Source organism: Neolamprologus brichardi, chromosome 10 (assembly GCF_056152115.1).
Source record: "Neolamprologus brichardi isolate AB-2024 chromosome 10, ASM5615211v1, whole genome shotgun sequence".
Lineage (NCBI taxonomy): Eukaryota > Metazoa > Chordata > Actinopteri > Cichliformes > Cichlidae > Neolamprologus > Neolamprologus brichardi.
In genome coordinates, this window is record NC_142113.1 from 14618395 (window position 1) to 14640792 (window position 22398).

At 40.2% G+C, this 22398-nt stretch overlaps 2 protein-coding genes across 2 annotated transcripts; one reads left to right on the forward strand and one right to left on the reverse strand.

Moving 5' to 3' along the window:
- Nucleotides 1-808: 808 nt before the first annotated feature.
- Nucleotides 809-14512, forward strand: arhgap31 (Rho GTPase activating protein 31). The gene is made up of 12 exons (XM_087847247.1): nucleotides 809-1313; nucleotides 4686-4788; nucleotides 5164-5308; nucleotides 6540-6622; nucleotides 6747-6854; nucleotides 6956-7092; nucleotides 7183-7390; nucleotides 7489-7610; nucleotides 7847-7894; nucleotides 8094-8726; nucleotides 8828-8973; nucleotides 9295-14512. Exons 1-12 carry the CDS (start codon nucleotides 1214-1216, stop codon nucleotides 11281-11283), a joined length of 3822 nt encoding a protein of 1273 aa, XP_087703373.1. The 5' UTR covers nucleotides 809-1213; the 3' UTR covers nucleotides 11284-14512.
- Nucleotides 14513-19917: 5405 nt separating this feature from the next.
- gsx1 (GS homeobox 1) lies at nucleotides 19918-21486 on the reverse strand. Its single transcript, XM_006802272.3, has 2 exons — nucleotides 20903-21486; nucleotides 19918-20797 (listed from the first exon to the last, which is right to left on the reverse strand). The coding sequence occupies exons 1-2, from the start codon at nucleotides 21279-21281 to the stop codon at nucleotides 20445-20447; spliced, it is 732 nt and encodes a 243-aa protein (XP_006802335.1). The 5' UTR covers nucleotides 21282-21486; the 3' UTR covers nucleotides 19918-20444.
- Between the last annotated feature and the right edge of the window lie 912 nt (nucleotides 21487-22398).

A 22398-nucleotide genomic window follows, 5' to 3' on the forward strand; every position in this document is an offset into this window, starting at 1 on the left:
AAAAAATTAAGGCAGTTCTAAAGGCAAAAGTAGGGCCCAACCCAGTACATATAAGGTGTACCTTATATTGTGGCAGGTGAATGTATAGACTCACTATTTATGGAGTTGGGCATAATGACCCCCTGCAATTGTGTTTGTATTACATGGAAAATATTACATAGAAATCATTTGCATTCTATAACTAACACGACTCAGTGTTTTAGCCATTAATTCATTATTTGTTTGAATAGAAACTGAACTGAAAAAGACAAAGATTACATATGTAGCAGTTAGTAACAAGAACCATGTGTTGTCCATCTCGTCACGCTACCCCTCCCCATTTCCCCCCATTTCCCATCTGTGCCCTTCAGGCCCTTACTTCAGTCAACTCCCACTTCCCTCTTCCTTCAGAACCCGTCTGTTTTTGTTTTCGAGCCGGGGCTCTTTGCACAGGAAACTGTATACATTGGGAGCATTCAGGAAGGCAGAGAGAAGTTTTCCCGTTAGCTCCAAGTTTGGGCACATTAAAAAAAAAAAATAAGGAGAAGAGGAGAGTAATTACTAATATAGGAGAGAAACACAAGTGTCAGCTGTTCTCACTCCCTTAACTTCACATCCCTCCCCTTGCATAGTCTCAGCATTTATAAAATCCCAGGCATACCACTGCCACAAATCAACACGTTTACGAGAATGTGTTTCTTTGTGAAATTAGAGAAATCTGTGTAAAACTAGGGCCATTCTTCACGGGGGGGTCTTGCCCCTCTTGACGCATGTTCGCCTTAGCTACAGAGAATCTGTGAAGAAAAGGAGACAGTGTGGAATGAAGGAAAAGAGGAGGAGAAAGAAGGAGCAGAGCGAGACTGGTTGGGGGTTAAAGAAAAACGACAGGAAACCGACGGATCCTAACGCAGTTTCTGCAGAGCTTTCAGAGATAATGCCACATTCTAGAGAACCTACAGTCACACCGTGTCTTTTTTGTGTTTGGTCTTCTGTTGAAATGACAACACTCTAAAGGACTTCAAGTTTAAAAAGTGACGTCACTTCTCCTCTCCTCTTCCAGTGTGTGGTCAGACAGAATGTGAGCGGATGCAGATTTTTTGGGAGCTGTTTGCTGGGATTTTTATGTGGCTGCTTTTTGATCTACTAACTCAACTTTCTAGAGGTCATATGGATCATTCGGTGTGCTCTCAAGGAACTTTTTGCTTTAATCATCTGGACTACTAACTGGATCCACATGAAGAATAAAGGGACGAAGCAGAAGACTAAGAAGAAAGGAAGTGAAAATGCGTTCGGCTGTGACCTGATAGAACATCTCCAGAATTCAGGACAAGATGGTAAACTCTTTTCTTTCTTTTTAAAAATTGCTTCCTTGAAATCTAATTCTACTTTACCAGAGCTGTTACTAAACTTCAAACTATTCCTATTAATAAGTATTTCCCATATAGATAGAGGCTAATGAAGATAATGAGGGTAATAGGCTTTACTAGTCGTTTCTTATGTTGTTGCAGCTATTTTAACAAAAAAATTTGTATGAGCAAAAGACAAAACATTCCTTCATGTAATAAACACAGTCTTTGTTCAGCGGTTACATATACACACTGTATGTATCCAAGTATTTTACATTTAGTAAGGTCATTCATTCACCCACTGACTAAATTAAATGGTCATTTGCGACGTTGGGTGTGGCTCTTACATTTTTGTGTCAGTTTCCTATGGTGACTATAGTTCCTATGAGTAATTCTGTGCCTACCAAAAGACTTGCTAGGACTGCGGCTCCCTGCTTCTGTGAGAAAATAACGAGCCAAGAAAAACAGACCAGAAACAAAGACTTCCCGACTCGTTCAACAAATTGTTCAACTAACCGGGTTTTCATTAGCTTTCTGGGGTTTTTCGTGTCCGTTTATGTCATCCTCGTTCTTTTATCACTACAGTCATATGCGAGGTTTGACATCATATGTTAAATATGAAAAGAGTGAAGAAAAAACCCTCCCACGTGCAGATATGAATAGCTACGCAGAGGGTAACTTTAAAGATGACCTGTTAGAGTGGACACACTGCAAGGCGGGGTATTCAACACAGGAAGTGAGGGAGGAGGTATAGGTTGTACTCCTATGTCATGGAAGCATATTGGGCTTTTGTACTCTTAGTGACTCTCCATGAAAGTAGCTGCACACCCCTGAGAGCAACTGGCAAACTCACAGCAACACAACATAGATGATAAGTTGAGTAAAGACTCAAAAACCTACATATTTTGACGCATTTGAAAGTGTTTTCTGCATTGCTCTACTTGGTATGGTTAAGTGCTGAAACAGCTTTAAAAGCACAGCGTTGTGCACAAGTGACAATAATGCATTCAGCACACTTGTACATCTACAATAAATGGTATTTGACAGAAAATACTCTCAACTTTTGCATTTTTAAGATTAACTTTAATCTAAACTGTCAAAAAAAACCAAATGATAAATAATAGTTGATAATATTTAATGAATAAATATTGATTTGATGCCAAGAAAGTTTAAAACATACACTTCCTGTCTAGATGAAGTAAGGTTTTTTTTCAGTTTTTCACATTAGGAATGTGATGTTGGCTGTGTAAAATAAATATTGCCTGTGTAAAATAACAGCATCAAATACTTTGGTCCACGTACAACAACAGTTTCTGTAACATGTTCAGTGTTTAATGAAACATTTAAGATGACAGTAGCAAGACATGCAAATACCTGTTTTTTTTACAAAGTTTCATGTATTGTTTTGTTGCCACATGCTGTCAAATCCTGTTTCAGAGGCTTCTTTGTAAAACAGATGAAAATCAAATTGCATTTTGTCCTTCTGCGAGAGGCAGAAATCTTCTCTAAGTCGGGAAACGCGGAGGCACAAAATGGAAACTCCAGAGTGCCTCATCGTCCAGAATTTAACCACAAGCATGCTATTAAAAGTCCAATTAAGTCAGAAGGAAGAGAATTTAAATAGCAGATTGTTGGTGTCTGTGGTGATGAATGAGAGACTAACTCCTGCAAGTAATATCCAGGCATTCATTTTGTTGAGGACACAGTCTATGTTTTGTTTGCGAGATCATTCGTTTTGTACGAAAAAACTGAAACATTACATAAAATTCAATATCTAAAAAAGCTAAATGTTGATTAAAACTTTTTAATTTGTTTTATATTCAAACTTTTATGTCAGGCAAACAAAAACGTGGTATTCTTATTTATTTATTTTTTTTACTATTTTAGCCCTTATCAGTCAGAGTCCTAAAAGAACACCTTCCAATCAACAGACATAAGTAGACTTTTAATTTGGAATGTAACCTTTAGCTTCCTGAGACCTGTGTTTATGTTTAAGTTGCATTTTTTTCCAAAGCTAATTTCTCTAAGCTATATGGAAGTAGTTAATGAGTGAGTATAAAGATAAGTATAAAGACTAAACTTTGTAGAGACTAAATAAGTCTGTCCTTCTATGGGGCAGTGTGTTTATTTTACAACATAACACAATGATGTCACAATATTGTAATAAAGTCTATTATGGCCTCTTCTTTAAGTTTGTATTCAACCTAATAACGTAGTTTTGCAGCAATGGCAAGTGTGTATATGTAAGTATCTATGAAAAAGCAATTCTTCAGGAACTGTGGTGTTGAAAAATATGCATGGCTTTTTTCCAAGCTACCAGTTCCTTTGGCAATAAGTCAAAAAGTTGATTTCAGACACTGCTTTCAGTTTCCTGTCACACTTTAACTGACTATTTAGCCAGGATGAAACTGACAAGACACAGTTAAACAGTTCAACACCTGCCACTATTATAAGTTTTCTGATAGGCTAATATCAGCAAACGTTTACACTACTGTACAGCCAATATAACTACAAATGGAATAAGTTGGGGACTGACATTCAGTCATAAGTAGCAATATACTTTTAAGACTTGTAAGTCAGTATAGGAACCTTAAATACTCATTTAAAATAATAATGCCTTAATTATATTCTTTCATCTTTAAGTACGACAAATAAACATGTCAAATACATTCTATAAACCTTCATTAATGCACAGTTAATTAATGATAATAATTAATGACAGCAGTTTGCTGATCTGCGTGAAACTCGGAAGATGAAAAATCTGATTAAATGTTGGAGGTCATTTCTATCATTCAGAAGTTTTTTAAAGCAAGAGTAAGCTGACCCAGGAAGTGACTTGCAGTCAATTGTTATTTTTATAATTAGTTAAAGGGAAGCTGCGATCGGATCGTATGGTTCAACAAACACTGGAAAATTGCAGTCCATTCTCATAAGGTTTTAAAATAGTGGAGCAAGACAAAGTTGTGTTCAGAAGGTGATGTGCCGTCGTTTAGAAAGCTGCGCAGGTCAGTGGTAACATTTCAAAAGCCGTTTTCTATTAGAGGAAATGTCGTAAGTAATCCCAGCTACAAGGACTGGGTGTGTCAACTTTCCTCTGAAACAAACAAACCATTTTTAACTTCCTGTCCACCTACAATCACCAGCCCCAAGGAGTCGAAAACAGTCATAGTGGAACAAATCACATACCATGAAGTCGACCGTATGCATTGTTACTGTGGAAAGTTAAACGTACAGCAATTTCCTCCCCTTGCTTTTCCGATTAATGCAATGTGGATATGTGTAAAAGAAAAAAAAAGGTGAAACACGATGAAATATAATCGTTCAGGTTTCTCTACGATTAATATTGTTTCTTTAATGAAGTTCCTCAGGTCCTCAAGAAATGTGCAGAGTTTATTGAGAAGCATGGGATTGTGGACGGGATCTACAGACTGTCGGGGGTTACCTCAAATATCCAGCGTCTCAGGTACTCCTACCATACGTTTTTGAAGATTTGCAACAATTAGACATGACATGCTAAGAATTACGATTTAAAATCTTAGACTAATCCTGATGGTCTGTATGTATCGCTTCTGTTTATATGCAGCTTCTCTGAACAGTTACTGGTGTATGTATTCTTCTTGAAAGAAACAACACACATAAATCATCTGCGTTATGCAAATGTTTCCTTAGATCTTTTTTGCATCTTTTTTAGCATCTTTGCTGGTGATTTCTTCCCCCAAAATAACACAAGTCAACTGAATGGACTTAAATCTTACCAGCTACATTCTGCAACCGTAGTTAGCAGGGGTGTTAAACAATCAAAGCATTCAGCTAAGTCTGTGTGTGTGTTTGTGTGTAGGCAGGAATTTTGTTCTGAGGCGTGCCCTGACCTTACAAAGGAAGTGTACCTCCAGGACATCCACTGTGTGGGTTCCTTATGTAAGCTGTACTTCAGGGAGCTACCCAATCCTCTGCTCACATATGAGCTTTACAGCAAATTCACCGTGAGTACATTCAAGTCACATCTGCTGTCGTGATGGGGGAGGGGGGATCCTGTGTGACACAGAAGTGGTTTGACTGCACGTTCAGCTGGTCATATGTCACTCACAAGAGACCCTGTAGAAAAGGGTACAATTAGCAGATATCAGCTTCATATTGGCTAATTTGCATTTAAATGGTATTTTCTGACCTAATGACACTATTCATTAAGACTTTTTCATGTTTATAACAGCTGTAATTTTACAGTAATGACAACGATAACCATAACCACTTCCAAAAAATGTGTTACTCATGAAAAAAACTTAATTTAAAGATGAAAAAAACATCTTGCCTGTTTCACTGTTGCATCAGATGCACAACGAAGTTAGAAAAACACAGTTAAAGTGTAATCACATCTTCATAAATTCCGATTTTTAGCACCGAACCTTTGTGAATTTTCTGGATAAAATGCAGGCAAAAAAGTAGGAAAGAAGGAAACAGAAATATCAAACTCTAAGACCAGTATCATATTTTCTGCCCAGTGTTCTGTGTACTTTCACGGGGCATTTGCATACCTTGGCATTCATACATTTCGTGCCGCTGGTTCCTGAAAAACTGTAGGACTCCAGTGTTTTAGGAAAAATCTGCCCTTCGCACGGTGCACTAAAAACATCATAAGAACAGTTTAGAAAACTTTATTGTTTTCTTTAAAAGAACAAAGTTGGTGCTAAATTGCTTTCAGATTGCAAACGTTGCTCCTTTTTTTTGCATAAAACGTTATTTTTAGGTGGACTGTTTGTACTTTGACTGTTTGAGTTAAATGCAACTTACAAAAGCTCAGCTGTTTGAAGCTCCACTGCATTAGTTTTACAGCAAACATACCAACCTATGCCTGTCTGTTAACAGGGCTAACAGCCCTGACAGCTAGATTTGTTTTTTAGCCTACAGATAATTATAACATTAATCATATCGAGTGTAATCTAAGATAAAAAAAAAAGAAAAAGAAAGTTCAATGTTGTTTTAGTGCAGAGCAATCTAGTCGTTCTGCAGCTATATTAAGGTTTTCTCTGATTAATGATTAGAGAGCTGCAGAAAAAACGCTAATGCTTTTTTAAAAAAAATATAATGGTACTCTATAACTCAAACAGTCTTCTAATGTACTTCCTCTAACATATACTTAAAAGAATGCTGGCGTTCATGAATCTCAAAGTAACAAAATTAGGCTAACATGAATTATTTTATGCGGTTCGCATGCAGGAAGTGGTCTCAGTCCAGGACGATCATGAGAGACTTTTACACATTCAGAAGGTCATCAAAGAACTGCCGACTGCTCACTTCAGGTGAACCTTTAACTTCTTAAACTTTAATGGATGTGACAGTCGTCCTGCTGACAAACTCTTTACTGTGTTTGATTAATCGTGTTTAAATAAGTGTGAAAACACATTTTTTCTCACCTATCCTTAGGACTCTGGAGTACCTTGCAAAGCACTTGTCCCACCTCGCTACCCTGAGCACCCAAACAAACATGCATACACGTAACCTGGCTTTGGTGTGGGCTCCAAATCTGCTGAGGTGAGTTTAGATATGGTTGAGACACATTATACGCCATCCAGTGTCGATGCAAGTTTTTACTGTTGGGTTTCAACACTTGTTTTTGTATTTCCTGTATTTAGATCTAAAGACATTGAGGCTTCATCTGGTAATGGAGACATGGCTTTCCAGGAGGTGCGGATACAACAGTCGGTGGTTGAGTTTATTTTAAACCACGCAGATCAGATCTTCAGCAGTGAACAAATTCAAGTCAAAGAAGGTATGACACTTCTTTTGCTGAGGAGAAATGTTGAGCTGAAGCATTTTCTCAGTTACCAGCGCAAAAAAACAACATTTTATATTTCTCCAGGACCGGTTTCGAAGTGTGGGGAAAAGTACGCCACGCTCCCCATCAGTGGCCAGTGTGGGCCAATGAAGTTGATGAGTTTGGAAGAAGCTCAGGCTCGCTCCTTAAGTCCAGACCACCCTCTCCATAAAGAACGCCAGCGAGAGAACAGTTTGCCTGATACAAGCACGGCCACGCTCTATCACACCGTCATAGACATATCAGACAACAAGTAAGATTTGGGCTCAGCCTCTCGTGTGTTTAAAGTGCTGTGATGCTGTGACATGTGACAGATGCCAGTGAGCTTAATCTTCTCTCTTCGTTTGTCAGGAGAAAGTTTTCTGGGAAATCGAAGAAGTGGAAGTCTATCTTTAACATCGGAAGGTCTTTGGACCCAAAGGGAAAACTTAGCCGGAATGGCAGTGTGCTCATAAGAGCACAGGGAATGACAGGTAAAGATTCCCACAGGAGAGAACTATTTAAAGGAAAAATAGCTAAATATTCATCCCCACCACTCTGAGACCGGGCAACATGAACAGCCAAGCAAGTTAAAAACAGTTGGACAAGATGATTTGCCTTTACCTTTGACCTTCTTTAATGATGTTTCGAAATTATGCAGGCCTTAAAGCGAATATCCAGCCCATGCTAGTTAGTGTTAATTTAATATTTCTTTTTTGTTTTCTTACAGAAAAAGCTGCTCTCCGTCCATCCAGGAGCATGGAGTCCTTGTACACAGGTGGGGCTTAAACCTTGTTGTAACTATTTGCATGGAACTGAAACAAACTGCATAAATTTTGGATGTTTTAATTTAGCAAAAGACTTTCTCTTTGCTTCGTTATAAAAGAGTACCATTGCATATGTTGTAGTTCTCAGAAATCGTGTGGCACAACATTTTCTTATGCTAATATTTATCACTTTTGGACTTTTAATTGCAGATGATGACAGAACAGGAAGCAATAGTCCAGCTGGTGGACCAGGCAGTATTTTCATTCCGGATGTAAAATCCAGAACGCTGGGATCCGACTCGCTCTGTGACATCAGCGAACATGATCAAAACTGGGAGTTTAAAGGGAAGAACACTGGGGGGGCAACGGGTGGCTGGAATGTCAGCGAGAACCAGAAGGGGTCTGAGGCCCCTCAGAAAAACCTGCCAGAGCAGCTCAAGGTGTTTAAAGGTGACGACCTCGGTGGCTACAAGCCCACCTCCCCAAAAAACAGGAGGATGTTGTACTCGGCTTCCTCGCACAACAGCTCCTCCCGACCCTCCTTTCCAGGAAGTTTCTTCCCACTGGAGTCTTCGCCGAGGCATCAGCGCAGAGCCGTCAACATATCTGAGCCTTTTGCTGTGTCTGTACCTCTGCGTGTGTCAGCAGTTATCAGCTCTAACAGCACGCCATGCAGAGGGCACGGCAAAGAAAAGGCAGCTACTCTGAAACCCTGCAAAGAGACTTCAGAGCAGAGCGGCAACAGTGGAAAGAGCAACACTTTCCCTCAACTGGAACGGAAGAGGCAGGAAAGAGCAGAGAAGAATAACGTAGAGGAGGTGACGTCCAGGGTATCGTCACAAGGTAAAGAGGCCATCTTCCTTTTTTATGTGAATTGTTGCTCACATCTAAAGTCATACTTGTGTAACCAGTTGCAATGAAAACAAAAAACATGTTTTATTCAGATATAAGGAAAGAAATGGTCCAAGACGGTCAAGGAGAGAGTATTTCTCAACTGGAATTGCAGTCCCTTGCAAATGCAAGAGAAGGCAAAGATGCAGCGCCATCTTCTGGGAAAGAACTCCACAACCTGCCCACAGAGAAGCAACTGGTAATCATCTCCGATTACAGATGTTGTCTTTTGTTATAGTTCAGGTGTAACACTCCATAATAATTTGTGAAATTAATTTTTTTTTAAAGAATAAGTGCTGTATTTTCTAGTATTATTAGTATTTTGCATCACGTTATTTACTCAGGTTTAGCCCCGATTCGTGCAACTTTTAAAAAAAGGAATTAACCAGACCCAATAACACTGCTTTAAAATACCAGAAATGTTTTAGTGTGGTAACCCAGTTGTTCTTGCTCATGTAAATTTGCTATAATTTGTTACTCTTTGCTAATCTTTGCTTGCTTATCCCTTATAACTTCCCAGGATAAGAGATCTTCTACTGGCAAAGACCTGTGGTCTGACCTAAACCAGGAACTGAAAATAACTGAACCCGAATTTGACCTGCTGGATGAGAATGTTAAACAAGTTAACGTCTCAACAAGCATTTGTGTGAACACTAAGTTAACAATGGATGTTAAGGCGAAGCGCAGCCGCAGCTCTCCATCTCTGTCTTTGCTATGTAGAGAGCAGTCTTCAAATACCTCTCGGAGTGATTGTGAAGTCTCCGCAAAGAAGCAGCCTTCAGAATCAGACATCTTACTGTCTCTTCACAAAACTGCGCCGCCTACTGACACGATGGATGAGAAAGAGAAGAAACTGAATCTTAAAATCCCACCCTTAAACAAAGATGACTCAGTTTACACCAAGCAGAGCCAGCTTTGTCCAAAGGAAGCCAGTTCAGAGCAAGTCATAAATCATTTAAGAATTGAGGATGTTCTTGTGGTTGCAGATAATATAGACAGGAAATCTCACAAACACGAAATTCCTCAGGAGAACCAAAATGCCTTCAGTGATGGAGCGAAGAAAGTTGTGATTCCTGAGTTGGAGATCCCTCAGAGGCTTCCAGTGTGTTTGGAGGAGAAACGTAGCACACTGGAGCTGCCGAACCTCGACGATGATGAAGGAGGGACTTCAGAGGAGCTGGACCTGGTGGAGCCCTGGGAGGATGTTAGCTCCACTAAGCAGTGGGTTACAAGCCCACTCCACTCACCGGATGTGGAGCACTTATTTAACCACCTGTCACCCTTCAGCTCACACGGGGAAACTTTGAACTTAGAGGTGGAGAAGAGCTCATCTCCTCAAGCTGATAACAACAAGTTCTTCAAGAGCACCGAATGCTCTCCAGGAAACCTTCTTCAGACTACAAACAGCAAACCAGAAACAACGTGGATGTACGTTCCTTCAGCACCTACACGGTCGAGCTTGAACAGCAATAGCACAACACAACCTCAAACAGAAAAGGGCAGCACAACAAAATCGAAGAACACAGCGTCATCTCAGAGGTTTAATAGACAAATGTCGTATGAGGCAGCAGCTTCAGAGAAAAGAGAGGAGAAATGCTTTTCTAAACACAGGCCCTGTTCGCTTAACTTGGATCTGGGACATAGGTATATCAGAGACATTTCTAATCAGCAAAACCGTACTTCAGCAGAGTTTTCCCCCTGTCAGAGGGGGCTAATGGCCTCATCTGGAGCTGTGAACAACGGGCTGCCCTCAGAGTTGGAGCTGTTTCTGAACGATCGGCAGGCGCCTCTCCGGCGAAACTCGGCCCCGGTCAGCGTGTCTTCTGTGCGGACAGCGTTCATGATAAAAACGTGCCAGGCCAAAGCTGTCCCTGTCATCCCCCCAAAGGTGCAGTACAGCCAGATACCTCACTGCAGACCCGAGAATGAATTTGACAGAGTGAAGGAACAAGAAAAGGAGAATCCGGAGAAAAGCAATGCTGCGCCTCCTCCGAGCGTGTCAGACCTAAAGGAGGAGCTGGAGAATAAAGAGCCAGCCCCCATACTCCAAAAACAGCCAAGTGTTGAGAAATCTGCCGAGTCTTTGAAGATCTCATCCACTCCAGAATTGCCTGTGATAACCAGGAGGCACACACCCAGCCTGGAAGTGTTTGTGGATTGTCCCAGACCCAGCAGAGGGAACCTCTTACAAAGACCGTCCTTTAGGAACAGACAGAGACCTCAAAGTCTTATCCTGCTCAGTCCTCCTTTTCCCATCATGGACTATCCGACGTCGGGGGATGACGGCAAGCTCCTTTCACCCATCAAGAGCCTGAATGACGCGTCAGCAGCGAATGTCTTTTCTAAAGAGATGGCCGAAAATTTCAGGACAACAGAGGGGATCGCTCTTCAGAATAAAATGACTATCCCAAAAAGCGGACAGAGACTGGAGACATCAACCAGCTGCTTCTACCAGCCACAGAGAAGGTCGATGATATTTGACAGCAGGAGCCACAGGCAGATTGAGTGACTGGAGATCCACTCAGTGACCATGTATGTAAATAGATGCGATACATCAAGATCCTAAGGAAGATGATATGATAACCTGTTGTACATTGTATGACTCACACATTCCTTGAAAGGCGGTTTAAAAACAGGAAGTAAGTGGGAAAGAGGAAAAGGAAGCCACGATGTGCCTGAGTGCCATTTATCCTTGAGTGACATCTGCAACCAATGTTTTTTTTAAGTCTCCATTAGTCTATTATTTTGGTCTCTATTGTGTTAGAGATTGATTTGCTGTCATCTATTTGTTTTTAGCTTATTTAGGAAATTTATTTAAAATTCATTTTAGGATAACAGACATTCTGTCTCATTCCCAAGGTGTGCTATGATATATTTGAGATTTAAATCCTACCCTGTCAAAGAGAATCACTGTCAGACTGGAAAGTATGAAAAGCATCCTTTTGCTATTAAAACTGCATTTTTTTTTAAACTTGCAAACTGGCTGCTGGGCAGCTTTTGTCATAGATGAAATAGTGAGCTGTGCTAAATATTTTCTGATGAATGAAAAATCACTATTGACCTTTTAAACCGTAAAAAAAGGAAAACAAAATCTTAACTCAGGGTTGAAAAACTGGTTATTTATCCAGAGGCTTGAAGTACCATTTTAACCATACACAGCTTCAAAATCCAAGTTATACATGAAAGTAAAATGTTACCAGCAACACAGACCTCTGAAAAAAATGTCCCTGCGAGTGATTTTTTTTTTAAATTTTGTATGGAGTCATTTGGTGTTGCAGTGTCTAAACCACATTTTACAACCACAGTTAGAAGTGAAACCTGAGGGGTCTGGAGATGATTAATGAAGTAGGAAAGAAAACGAAGGGAATATCTGTTGCACTGATTAGTAGATGTTTTTGTGCATAAAAGGGTTAGTAGCTGTATCTGTCTGATATAACAGAAATGTAGTTCAGTAAAGTAGAAGTATGGAGAAGTTTAAAGATATGAAATGGAAATATTCAAGTCAGGCACACTTAGTTCAAAATGGTCAGGTTAGGAAGGTTTGGTATGGAGTAGGTAGGTAATCCATCCTCACACGCATATTTAAAGAAATACATGGACAGCAGATAAGCACAATGTACCATAATGAAGACATAAATAATAAGCTAGAGGATCCACACAGCAGCATGTAGGATTTTAAAATAGCTATACTATGATTTGCGTAAATGAGTTATCGCTGCAGGAACAAAGCTGAGTTTTTTAAAACAATGTTGTTCTGCACTTTGGGACTCGGAGCCTTTGTCCAGAAGAAAGAAACTGAAACTCACGATGGAAAGCGGTGCCGTAGACGCGGCTCACCCGTCAGCCCGTTAGACCATTTGATTCAGTGAGTTTCTGTTCTTTATAGATAAATATGACACTGAGGAAAAGGGCAAAGCAGCCTCAATGAAAGCATGATACAATAAACTCAAGGTGGCTTTATCAATGTGCAAATATGACAGATGATAGAATATGGGTTTGTTTTTTTTACACGCAGCTTTTTACAGTTTATTAAGATCAGCTTTAAATCAATAATTATTCCAAGAAATGTATAAAACTGAAGATATTCCCTCTTAACCCCTAGTGAATGGATATTTGATGCATGAGTTTTGGGGAATTGTAAAACTAAAAAAAAATACATTGCACAATACAAAAAAAAGCAAATTAAAACAAATGAGAGCTCATTTATGCAAAATTATATTTAATTTTTGTTTAATTAAGTCAATAAACACTCCTTTTTCCCATAAAGTTGAATATTTTAGTATCATTTCATTTTTCAGGATTTAAATGGATGTTGGATGTAAACATCTGTGTATGAGTACATTTTCTAAAATCATGGATCATAATAATTATCTTCAATTTTTTTAAATAGTAGAATATAATGAAATCATCAATGTACCAGCTTGTGATCGGTCTCATTATCCTGGAGTCATCCAACAACAGCAGAGTCATCTGGATACTTTAAATTGTCCTGTGTTCATACCTGCCCTGTCACATGTTTTTGCATGGGATAAACAATAACAGTGAGATAACAATATGCACATTTCAGTTATCCGTTAGTTGCATCCAGTCAATTTGCAAGTCAAGAATCCAGCCCACAAGATTTTTATTGAGGCCAAATTGTTCGAATAGTTTGCTGATTTAACTCTAAGGCAGAAATGTGCTGAAGGTTGAAGAAAAATTGACCCACAGCAGACGAGCATACCTTTACGATTTCTGCTCCTCTATGCGGTCTGTAAGCAAGCTCCACGGGTTGCATTGACTAACCACTGATGGTTAGTCATTTGTTATGGAGAGAGCTGAGTCTGCAGGAGCGCTGTCTGGATTCTGGTACACTCATTTCTAAAAATGTCAGAATACAGACACTGGAAAGAAACCTGTCCCATACTCGTGAGCGATGTGATGACACCGCATGAGATTATAACCTTTTTACATACGTCAACCTAGTTTGTTCTCAATAGCCTGAATACAGATCTCAAGCCTGATCCTTTACAGGAAAATGACTTTATTTATTCCTTTATAAAGTTTCACGTGACTTTACGTAAACCTGATACTGTATATTACACATGCAACGACAGGCTCAGTGCAGAGCTGGTGGCTGTTTTTTTTTAAAAAAAAAAGAAGTATTTAAAAGGAAATTTCTATTTCCAAAGTCAGTATATCAGCACATGAATTAAGAGCTTTAATTCCTGTGTCACTTTTTTCTGTAATATGATTGAATGGATTTCACTTTGGATTTAATGAGAGGGTTTTATTTGGTCATCTGATGATGTGATCAGCGCTGCTCGTCAGACAGTAAACTGGAGCTTGAGTTTGTGCGTGCTGACTGTATTCACTGTGCTTGGATCTTAATGGTGCTTTGTGTAAAAGTCAAATAACACCATCTCCGTTTTACATTTTCTGCTATTTTTGAGTGAACAGCCCAAAAAAAGAAGAATTTTTTTTTAATCACTTTGTATGTTAAATTGTATTTAAGATGTCCTTCATGTAATTAAAAGTTGCAGTGTTTTTATACTGTAGTTTGGACAGCCTGGATGTGTGATTAGTGTCGTAGTGTTTAATTACTTTGTAACTCATGTATACTTGTTGATACTGAAAATTATTGATTGAATTGCGTGTAATCATGGAGTGGGGGGAGCCTTTGAGATGAGCTTTGCCTTAAAATTATCTGATTATGGCACCTAAAGTAATGTACATAAGATGAGTTTTGTTACAACAGAAAGCTATGAAAATAAAATGTTCAAAAAAAATTACATAAATCAGCGTGTCAATGACTGTTATTAAATCACGGCATGTCCAGCTCACCACTTCAGAGCTAGAGTTTAATTATTTGTTAATTATTAGTTTACTGACGTTTCCACTTTGACAGCATGAAGTGTTTTGGTGCCCCCTGAAAATGAAAGCAACCAATCCCAAAAATGCAAAAGAAAGAAATACTTCTAAATATTTTAAGGAAGAAAACTTTTCATTTGGCTATATTCTCCAAAGAAAAAGTTTGGGTTCCTTAAGTTCTTAGTCATAATTCCCCTCACAATCACAGCTTTCAGCTCTTCTTTGTTATTTCAAAAGGCTTCTAGCTCTGTGATCTTTCACCACTGCTGTTTTATATTGGTAAACATTTGGAAATGATCCCCTTTCTGTCTTTGGTGTTTTCTCTTTTTTTTTACAGACTCAAGAATTTGCTGATACCCAATAAAAGTCTGTTCTTTTCTCATGCAGTAAATTGTCCCCTGACCCAGTGGCTGCAACACCAGCCCAAATTCAGCCAGCAAATTCTGTTTTCATTTCAGAACTTCACAGACTCCACAAAAAACCCACCAAACATGTTCAGATGCTTGTTGTTTATTTTATTTCATCATCAAAGTTTTCGGTGATGACTGTAACAAGGCCCACCCATACGAAGCTGATTCAAGTCTGAGTAATGAGTAGTCTTGGTAAAAGTCATGAGTGCTGCACATATTTTGTGTAACGCTCCTTTTCACCACTTTGACGTGGCACAAAGGATCAGTACACCAAGTTTGCTTTAAATATTGAAACAAACGCTTCATCTTCAACTTTGTAACTTTTTGGTGATAACTTCATCTTCTACTTTACAGTAAGAGACCACCATTGCTTCTCTTTCCTTGTGAAAGGTACATGCAGGCTGAATACAGTTTAATAGGTTTTTAAAGAGTGCTCTCCTGACTGTTTTTCTGCCCTACTTAAAAAAATGTATCTGGATCTTAGTGCCAATCTTCACAAGTGGATGATTAGATAGGAATTCTCTATTTTCCTCTCCTTTTCAAAGCAGCTCCCTGAAAGGAGAATAACAGAGCTGACCGGTGCTGCTGCCTGAATAAGAAGTATTCCTGTAAGGGGGCCCCCCGAGATTTTTCATGTCAAAACTCTGTAAGCCTGGTGGAACACACGCTTCCATTTTAATCTCCTGGTTCTGTGCTTTGCCACCAGGTGACGCTCCTGCTTCACAGTGCACATCCGCGCAAGCCACCCAGCTGCGGAACAAACAAACAGACAAACGCGTTGAAAACGGAGAAAGCGCTCCAGGCACGTGAAAGTGTTTCAGCTGCTTGGCATACAAGGCGATAGAGATGGTAGAGTTGTGGTGCCCTTTATCTGTCGGCCGAGAGAATCACTCGGGTTGTGTGTCACTTTGGTTCCAGAGTGTTTTTTAGTGCGTGTACTTTGCGCGTGTTTGTGCGTCTTTAGGGGAAAGACAACCGCTCGTACTCTCTCCTGACCCCCCTCCCTTTTTTTTTTTAAATTAAAAAAGGGTTTCCTTCTGCATGCCCACACAGTAACAGCATAAGGTCTACGTACTGCAGCAGCATCTCAGCAACAATTCTGCTACTACCTGGAACCGAAACTGACAGAATGCTTTAAAACGCAATGACACACAAGTCTTTTTTAACACCATCAAAAGCAAATGAAAACTCTGTAATTGATTTTTTTTCTTTCTAACCTAGACACAATAAATAGGCCACCACCAACAACAACAACAACAAGTTTCTTTTTCGCATCTCAGTGCGCACGGCACAGCTCTGTTATCCCCAGTTTTTACGTCTAAGTCTGATATTTACATCAGTGGCCTGTGTGCAGGTGCCACAGTCAAACGCCGACAGAAAACAAATAAGTTTCTTTGTCCAAATGTCAAATCTCATACCTATTTAGACAGAAAAAAAAGACAAATCATCCTCGGAGGCATTCAGGGTGCGTCAGTGGTGGCGCTCGCAGAGGTCTCTTCCATGTCTGAGCAGTTCATTATTTCTCAACCTTTGACACTGCTTGTGTATGGGCCGAGAATTAAAAAGGCGTATTCTGAGCACACTGAAAAAGGCAAGCAGAGCACAGTGCGCGCATTGAATATTCAATTAGCGAGGGGCGACTGAGGAAAAGTGAAGCTGCGTGCCAGTCCTTCATCTTACACTGCTGATTAGCTGTTAAACAGATTATATACAGTTGAATGGGTTCAAATGTTGCAGCAGAATGCAGCCGGAGTTCAAGGCAATGACGAGCGGTTTTCTTCCTTGCCACTTCAGCAAGCTCAACGCACTTTGTCACCAACAACAGCTCCGTAATGAAACGTGTTGCTTTTGCGGGGTTTTTTTTTCTTTCTTTTTTTTTAATAACATTCATTTTATAACACAGCGTGAGCAGCTGAACCCATTTCCAGTCCATCAGTGCAGGTCGAGATGTTAGTTGAAGCTGCAGCGAAATATAAAATGATAACCGTCATAGACTGCAGACTGCGGGGATAATATTTTTCTGCCTTCTAAATGTTAAAGCAAAATTAAACCTTTTTTTTTTTCATTTATAGCCACACAAACAAACCCACTATAGTTTTATAAGTAAACGCGTTCCTTAGGCTTACTGACAAAAACTGTTACAAGTCTTTTAAAAACGCCTCACATCCTCAAGTGATGAAATGTTAAGCTAAAAGTGTATTAAATTCACTAAAGTCCTGATTGAAAATTATCTACTGGAATTCATTTCCCCCCTTCCAGCAGTAAGTCTGGACTCTGCATTTATAAACCAAGTTGGAAGTGTGGAACAGCTTGTATTTGTTTCTTAAGGCGAGAGTAAACAAACACCTTAAAGTGTGTAAAAGTTTACAAACTGTTTTGTAAAAAGTTAGTGAATTAACTTGTTAAGATTTACTACACACTTTTTACTAAGCTGGATAAGTTTAAAGTAGTTGAATGTGCAGTGCCACAGCAAGCCACGCGGGTCCAAAAGAGCTCTCATTGAGAAGCCACGTGTCCGTTTCCAAAGCCTCTCCAACTTAACCACCTCCTTTGTACGACTAACCCACATCGGCAGCGTCCCTCCACATAAAGGGATTTGCAATTTCAAGATATTTCAGCTTAAATGTTTTTGACAGTTCCCTCGCTTTTACCTCGGCTTGGTTATTTTAACTGTGCCAAATGGGTCACCTTGGGTTGCTGTCTGCGCGCAAAGGGCTTTTGCGCGCATTCAGTCTGAATTTTTTCCAACTTTCCTTGACGGGGAAACCAGCTGCTGGTCGTGAAAAGACGGCTTATTAATTGTCCTTTGTCATGCAGAATTGCTTGATTTCTAAAGAAACGTACAAAGGCTCTTTTTCAGGATTCAAGTATTTTGTTTCGTGCGTATTTTCAAACCATCGAATCAGCTGCAGCGCCGCGCCGTCTACCAGACTCTCAGGTACTGACTGCCTGCTCCCTTTGTCCCCTTTTAATGCTGTTGTAAATCGTGCAGACTGATTTGTTACAAGCTGTTCTTTTAATCTGATAGATAAGAGACATGTCAAAGAAAAGCCGTAAATAAAAAATTAGCCAGAATAAAGACAAGGGCGAGTCTGCTAGATGGGCGCCTGTTGACTCAAGCGGCTCTCCAGCGTCAGGGGAGCCCTCTCCTCAGCTCCGTCAAGGTTACGTCCACAATTCCCTTTTCTTCTTTTTAAAAAGACACCGTAGTCCTTTTTGCTTCAATGAATTGATCGGCACAAAATTAAGAATAAATAAATTGAGCATTTGAAGCACCGAGCGTATAAGCTCCCCCAGGGCGCATACCCCCGGGCTATTGAATGGATAAAGGGCGCTTTGCAGAGGACGTTGTGAGCAAAATGGAGCTCTATGGTGCAATTAACAAAATGGTCTAATCCCATATCTTAACAAATGCAAATATTAGAGTTTTGTTAAAATGGTTAAGTGAACAATTAAATGAAAGTTTACAAGTGGAACTTCACATCCAAATAAGGCACGCTGATGCAGATAACGTGCTGTACGCAATTTAGGAACAGTTTTTAGTCTCTTTAGAAAACTCTAGCAGTACGTTTATACGGAGTAAATATAATTTAAAGCCTATTCAGCCTAATAAATATGACTTGGGCAGTCAAAGGCTCTAAAGAAGAGCCGCTGGTGCGGTGCGTAAAACGGGCAAAGAAATATGGAACTATACACCTAACTCATAGTTTGATATTTTGGACGTGTTTTATTTATAACATAATATTTATTTTAAACTGAAATAAAAAGAAAATTACACATACACTGATTTTACACTCGTTTTTCACCAGGAGAGCATTTTAGTTTTTTCCTAGAAGACTGGGTTTCTTTTTTTTTAATGACTGCCGCGTATTATTTGACAAATAATTCATTTGGGTGGTTTAAATCATTAACAATTTAAAAAAAAATGTTATGCTAATTAATATTTTTTTATGTTATCAAGTTACACGTGTCGAGTTTTAAGAGGTTTGTATGGGGCTAAAACACACAGAGTTTATAAAACCGACAACAATCTTGTGCACAGTGCTCCGTTAACAATTAGAACAATCTGGGTCACGGACACTAAACTGCGTCCTTTTCTCATTTATTTTCATGTTAGATCGATATCTTAAGTTATGCGCATTCCTGATGCACCATTATACACCCACAGTGATTATTTACTCGGTCACACGAGACAGATCGTTTCAGCTGGGATGAAACTTTGGGAGGAAAAAGCTCAGAAGGGCCAGGCAGCTATAGCTGGGTCGAGTGCCCCCCAGGGAAAGCGCGTAAGAGGTGTCCACGGTAATGCATTTATCGCTTCTGAGTGATAAAGATTATGAAGTACTTAATTTACTCCTTAGGCACGTAATATCCAACGCGCTTCTTCGATGTACAAGAACATTTTATTTGTGTGTACGACGCAGGGCAGTCTGGGAATCTCACGAGGGGAAATAGTAACACCAAATTTGTTTTGGGTTTCTGTGGGGAAAAAATTAACTCTGTTAAGCACCTTTAAAATCTCCCCAAAGCACCAACACACCCTGCAACCAGCAGCTTTAACGTTTCGTAAGGGAATATTAAAATATGCGTGTTTAATTTGCACAGAAACAGTCTAAGTTCTGAAAAGCCGAGCAAAGCGAACGTTTTCACGTAAGCGCAGCTATCCAAAGTTTTAATATATGAATGTTCCTATATCTTATTTTACTAGTTTAAATAAAGGTTACTAGATACAATTTCGAATATTTGTAATTGTACCTTTTTGGCTTTTTCCTTTTAAATTAATACCTAAACTAATATTTTCAGCCGGAATTCATGTTTGTCCCCGTGCGCATTCAGTGGCGCGCAAAAAAACATAAAATAATAACCCACAAGACAACGTAGTCTACCGCTCAGAAATATTTTATTTAAGTATGAACATTTTTAAATAAATAAATATTTTTTTTCAATTACACTGAAGATATAATTTCAGAGTGGTGTCGGCGGATTTCTCTCCAGCTTTCCATATTTTAAGTCACAGTTCCATCCACATAGAATGAATCTAACCAGTATTTACCAAGTATAGTACAAAATACTGTCTTCCCCAAAATACTCATTAACAATGTTGCTATTGTTTGTTTGGGGTTTGTTTTTTGTTTTTTTTTGGGGGGGGGGGGGGGGTATCTTTACAAATATGCCTACCATATTCATCGGATTGGCAACAACAAGTGACTGTTTTCAGAAAAAACTACATACAAAACGTACAACATGTATACAGCTATACAATAATTCAGGGCAGTCCCCTGATTTTAAAATATTCTCTGTCTATGTACAGACGACTGAACACAAGTGGAACAGTCTGTTTGTTTTTGGCTGTATTCAAAATCATCAGGAGCAAAATCTTTCAGAAAGGGGGGATCAAAGAGGGGGGCGTTCAGGGGGAGACGGACAGGTCCACATCTTCCTTTTCGGACGAGGAAGGAGATATGGGAATGTCATCATCCTCTTCCTCCGAGCACCTGGCGGTTGACAGGGACGAGCATTTGCAGTTATGTGATCCAGTCCTTTGGCCGCTGCTCTTTCCCTCCTTTTTGTGCTTCACTCTGCGGTTCTGGAACCAGATTTTTACCTGCTTCTCGGACAAGTTCAGGTACGTGGCGATCTCAATGCGCCTCAGTCTGGAGAGGTACATGTTGGAGGTGAATTCTCGCTCCAGCTCCAAAAGTTGCGTGCTGGTGAAGGCGGTGCGCATGCGCTTGCTGCTCTGAAGTTTGCCGTTACTGTTTTCTGAGAAAACAAACATAAACTGTGAGCCACGGGGGGGAATTATGGAAAGCAATTTAATAAAGCGTTTTCTGAACTCGATCAGTAGTTAAAACAGCCTCTACTCACCGATGGAGATGCAGTGGAACTGTCGAGGGTCTGGGACCGAGTAGGCAGCCTGGTATATCCCCGGTCCGTGGCTGAGGTTGACGCTGTTGGATGAAGAGTGTTGCCTCGTCAGAGCCGAGTGGCAGTACTGTGAGCTGAAGGGGGGAAACGATGCTTTGAGAAGCGGCAGCGTCGGTGGAGATGGATGGAGCTGGGAGGCGGTCATGCACAGCGGGCAGAAGCACAAAAGCCCGGCTTTCCTCGAGTGGCAGGAGCCTGGCAGCCCGTGCGCGTGATGCGGCGAGTGCACAGCGTACGGGAATAAAGGTGGGTTGTTCTCGTTCCCTTTGTCGTTGGCCTCCCTTAAAATCAAGGAATCCACGAGAAAAGATCTCGGCATGTTTGCAAACTTGTTGCTCGGCGTGCTCGAAAGTTGAAGTCGTTCGTGCTCGTTTGGTTGCGTCAGCGTGCTCTCTCCGGGACTGTGGACAGCGAAGTGGTGCTGAAGGCGCACAGCCTCTCCTTAAATAGCTGCCGTGGACTCGGTTCGGCCATGTGACGGTTACGCTGTAAGCGGCCAAGAGCTCTCAATAGGGTTTTGTGCCTTTCTCTCGGCATTCCCACTGCACGCTTCCCCATTATTTCACTTGTTAACTAAATGAACTGCATAATGTAGTCTATTCTTGTCAGCCCCACCCACGCCGCAAGAGGCGGCACAGCCCATTCTCCCTTTTATCATCATTCTCATTTTATCATAGAGACGAGCTTAAATTTGCGAGAGAAAACGTTTCTGTCACATTTGGAGAGCCGGCGTGCATTCAAGTTTTGTCTTAGACATTAACCAGTGTGTCTGAGTTAAAGTCTAAAGTAGGTCTGCGTGTCCCGGGGCGAGAGGTAGAGGTGGAGAGTCGCTGGTACACATTTACATTTATTCAAATATTTCAATCCAGCAGGTAAATTAGAGAGCAATTTCCCCGCAGTTGCTTTTAAAAATCAAAAGTTAATCGCGTCTATATATGGTGGAGCTGTCAAGGCAAAGCCGTCAAGTATTGTTAAAGTTTTTCTTTTTTTTAATTAACACCAGAAAACACCCATGATTCCAAAACCTACGTCTTTTATTTCTTTCTTTTTTTTTCTCATTATTTGCGTTTGCATCCCGGCAGGTCTGTGTGTCTACTTTACTGACAGTGCAGAAAGAAGAAGAAAAAACATAAACGCAACAGCTGAATGTAAAGTTTATGCATATCCATTTTAGGGTTAATGTGTCATTTCTGGGCACAAAAAAAGGGACAAGTCATTGCCTGAAGCCAGTGCTGTTAAAGAGCAGTGATTAATTCCTTTGCTCGGGCCCCTGCCGAGTCGGGGGAAAGAATATGTAAAAATAACCAGGTTTTCACTCCGCGGCCCTTATTGAATGTCATTGTGGAGGGTTTTCAATGAGAGAGAAAGAGAGTCGAATTAAAGTGTGTGACAGCGGCGGATAGACCCAACAAAGGCGACTCTGTCATAGAGGAGCC

What these genes read in the sequence shown, in the direction of transcription:
- arhgap31 (XM_087847247.1), top strand. Translation starts at nt 1,214, where the DNA reads ATGAAGAATAAAGGGACGAAGCAGAAGACTAAGAAGAAAGGAAGTGAA. An exon ending in CTGCCGACTGCTCACTTCAG is followed by an intron (nt 6,623 to 6,746) that starts GTGAACCTTTAA and finishes ACCTATCCTTAG; the next exon opens with GACTCTGGAGTACCTTGCAA. An exon ending in TGCCCACAGAGAAGCAACTG is followed by an intron (nt 8,974 to 9,294) that starts GTAATCATCTCC and finishes ATAACTTCCCAG; the next exon opens with GATAAGAGATCTTCTACTGG.
- gsx1 (XM_006802272.3), bottom strand. Translation starts at nt 21,281, where the DNA reads ATGCCGAGATCTTTTCTCGTGGATTCCTTGATTTTAAGGGAGGCCAAC. An exon ending in GTTCCACTGCATCTCCATCG is followed by an intron (nt 20,798 to 20,902) that starts GTGAGTAGAGGC and finishes TTGTTTTCTCAG; the next exon opens with AAAACAGTAACGGCAAACTT.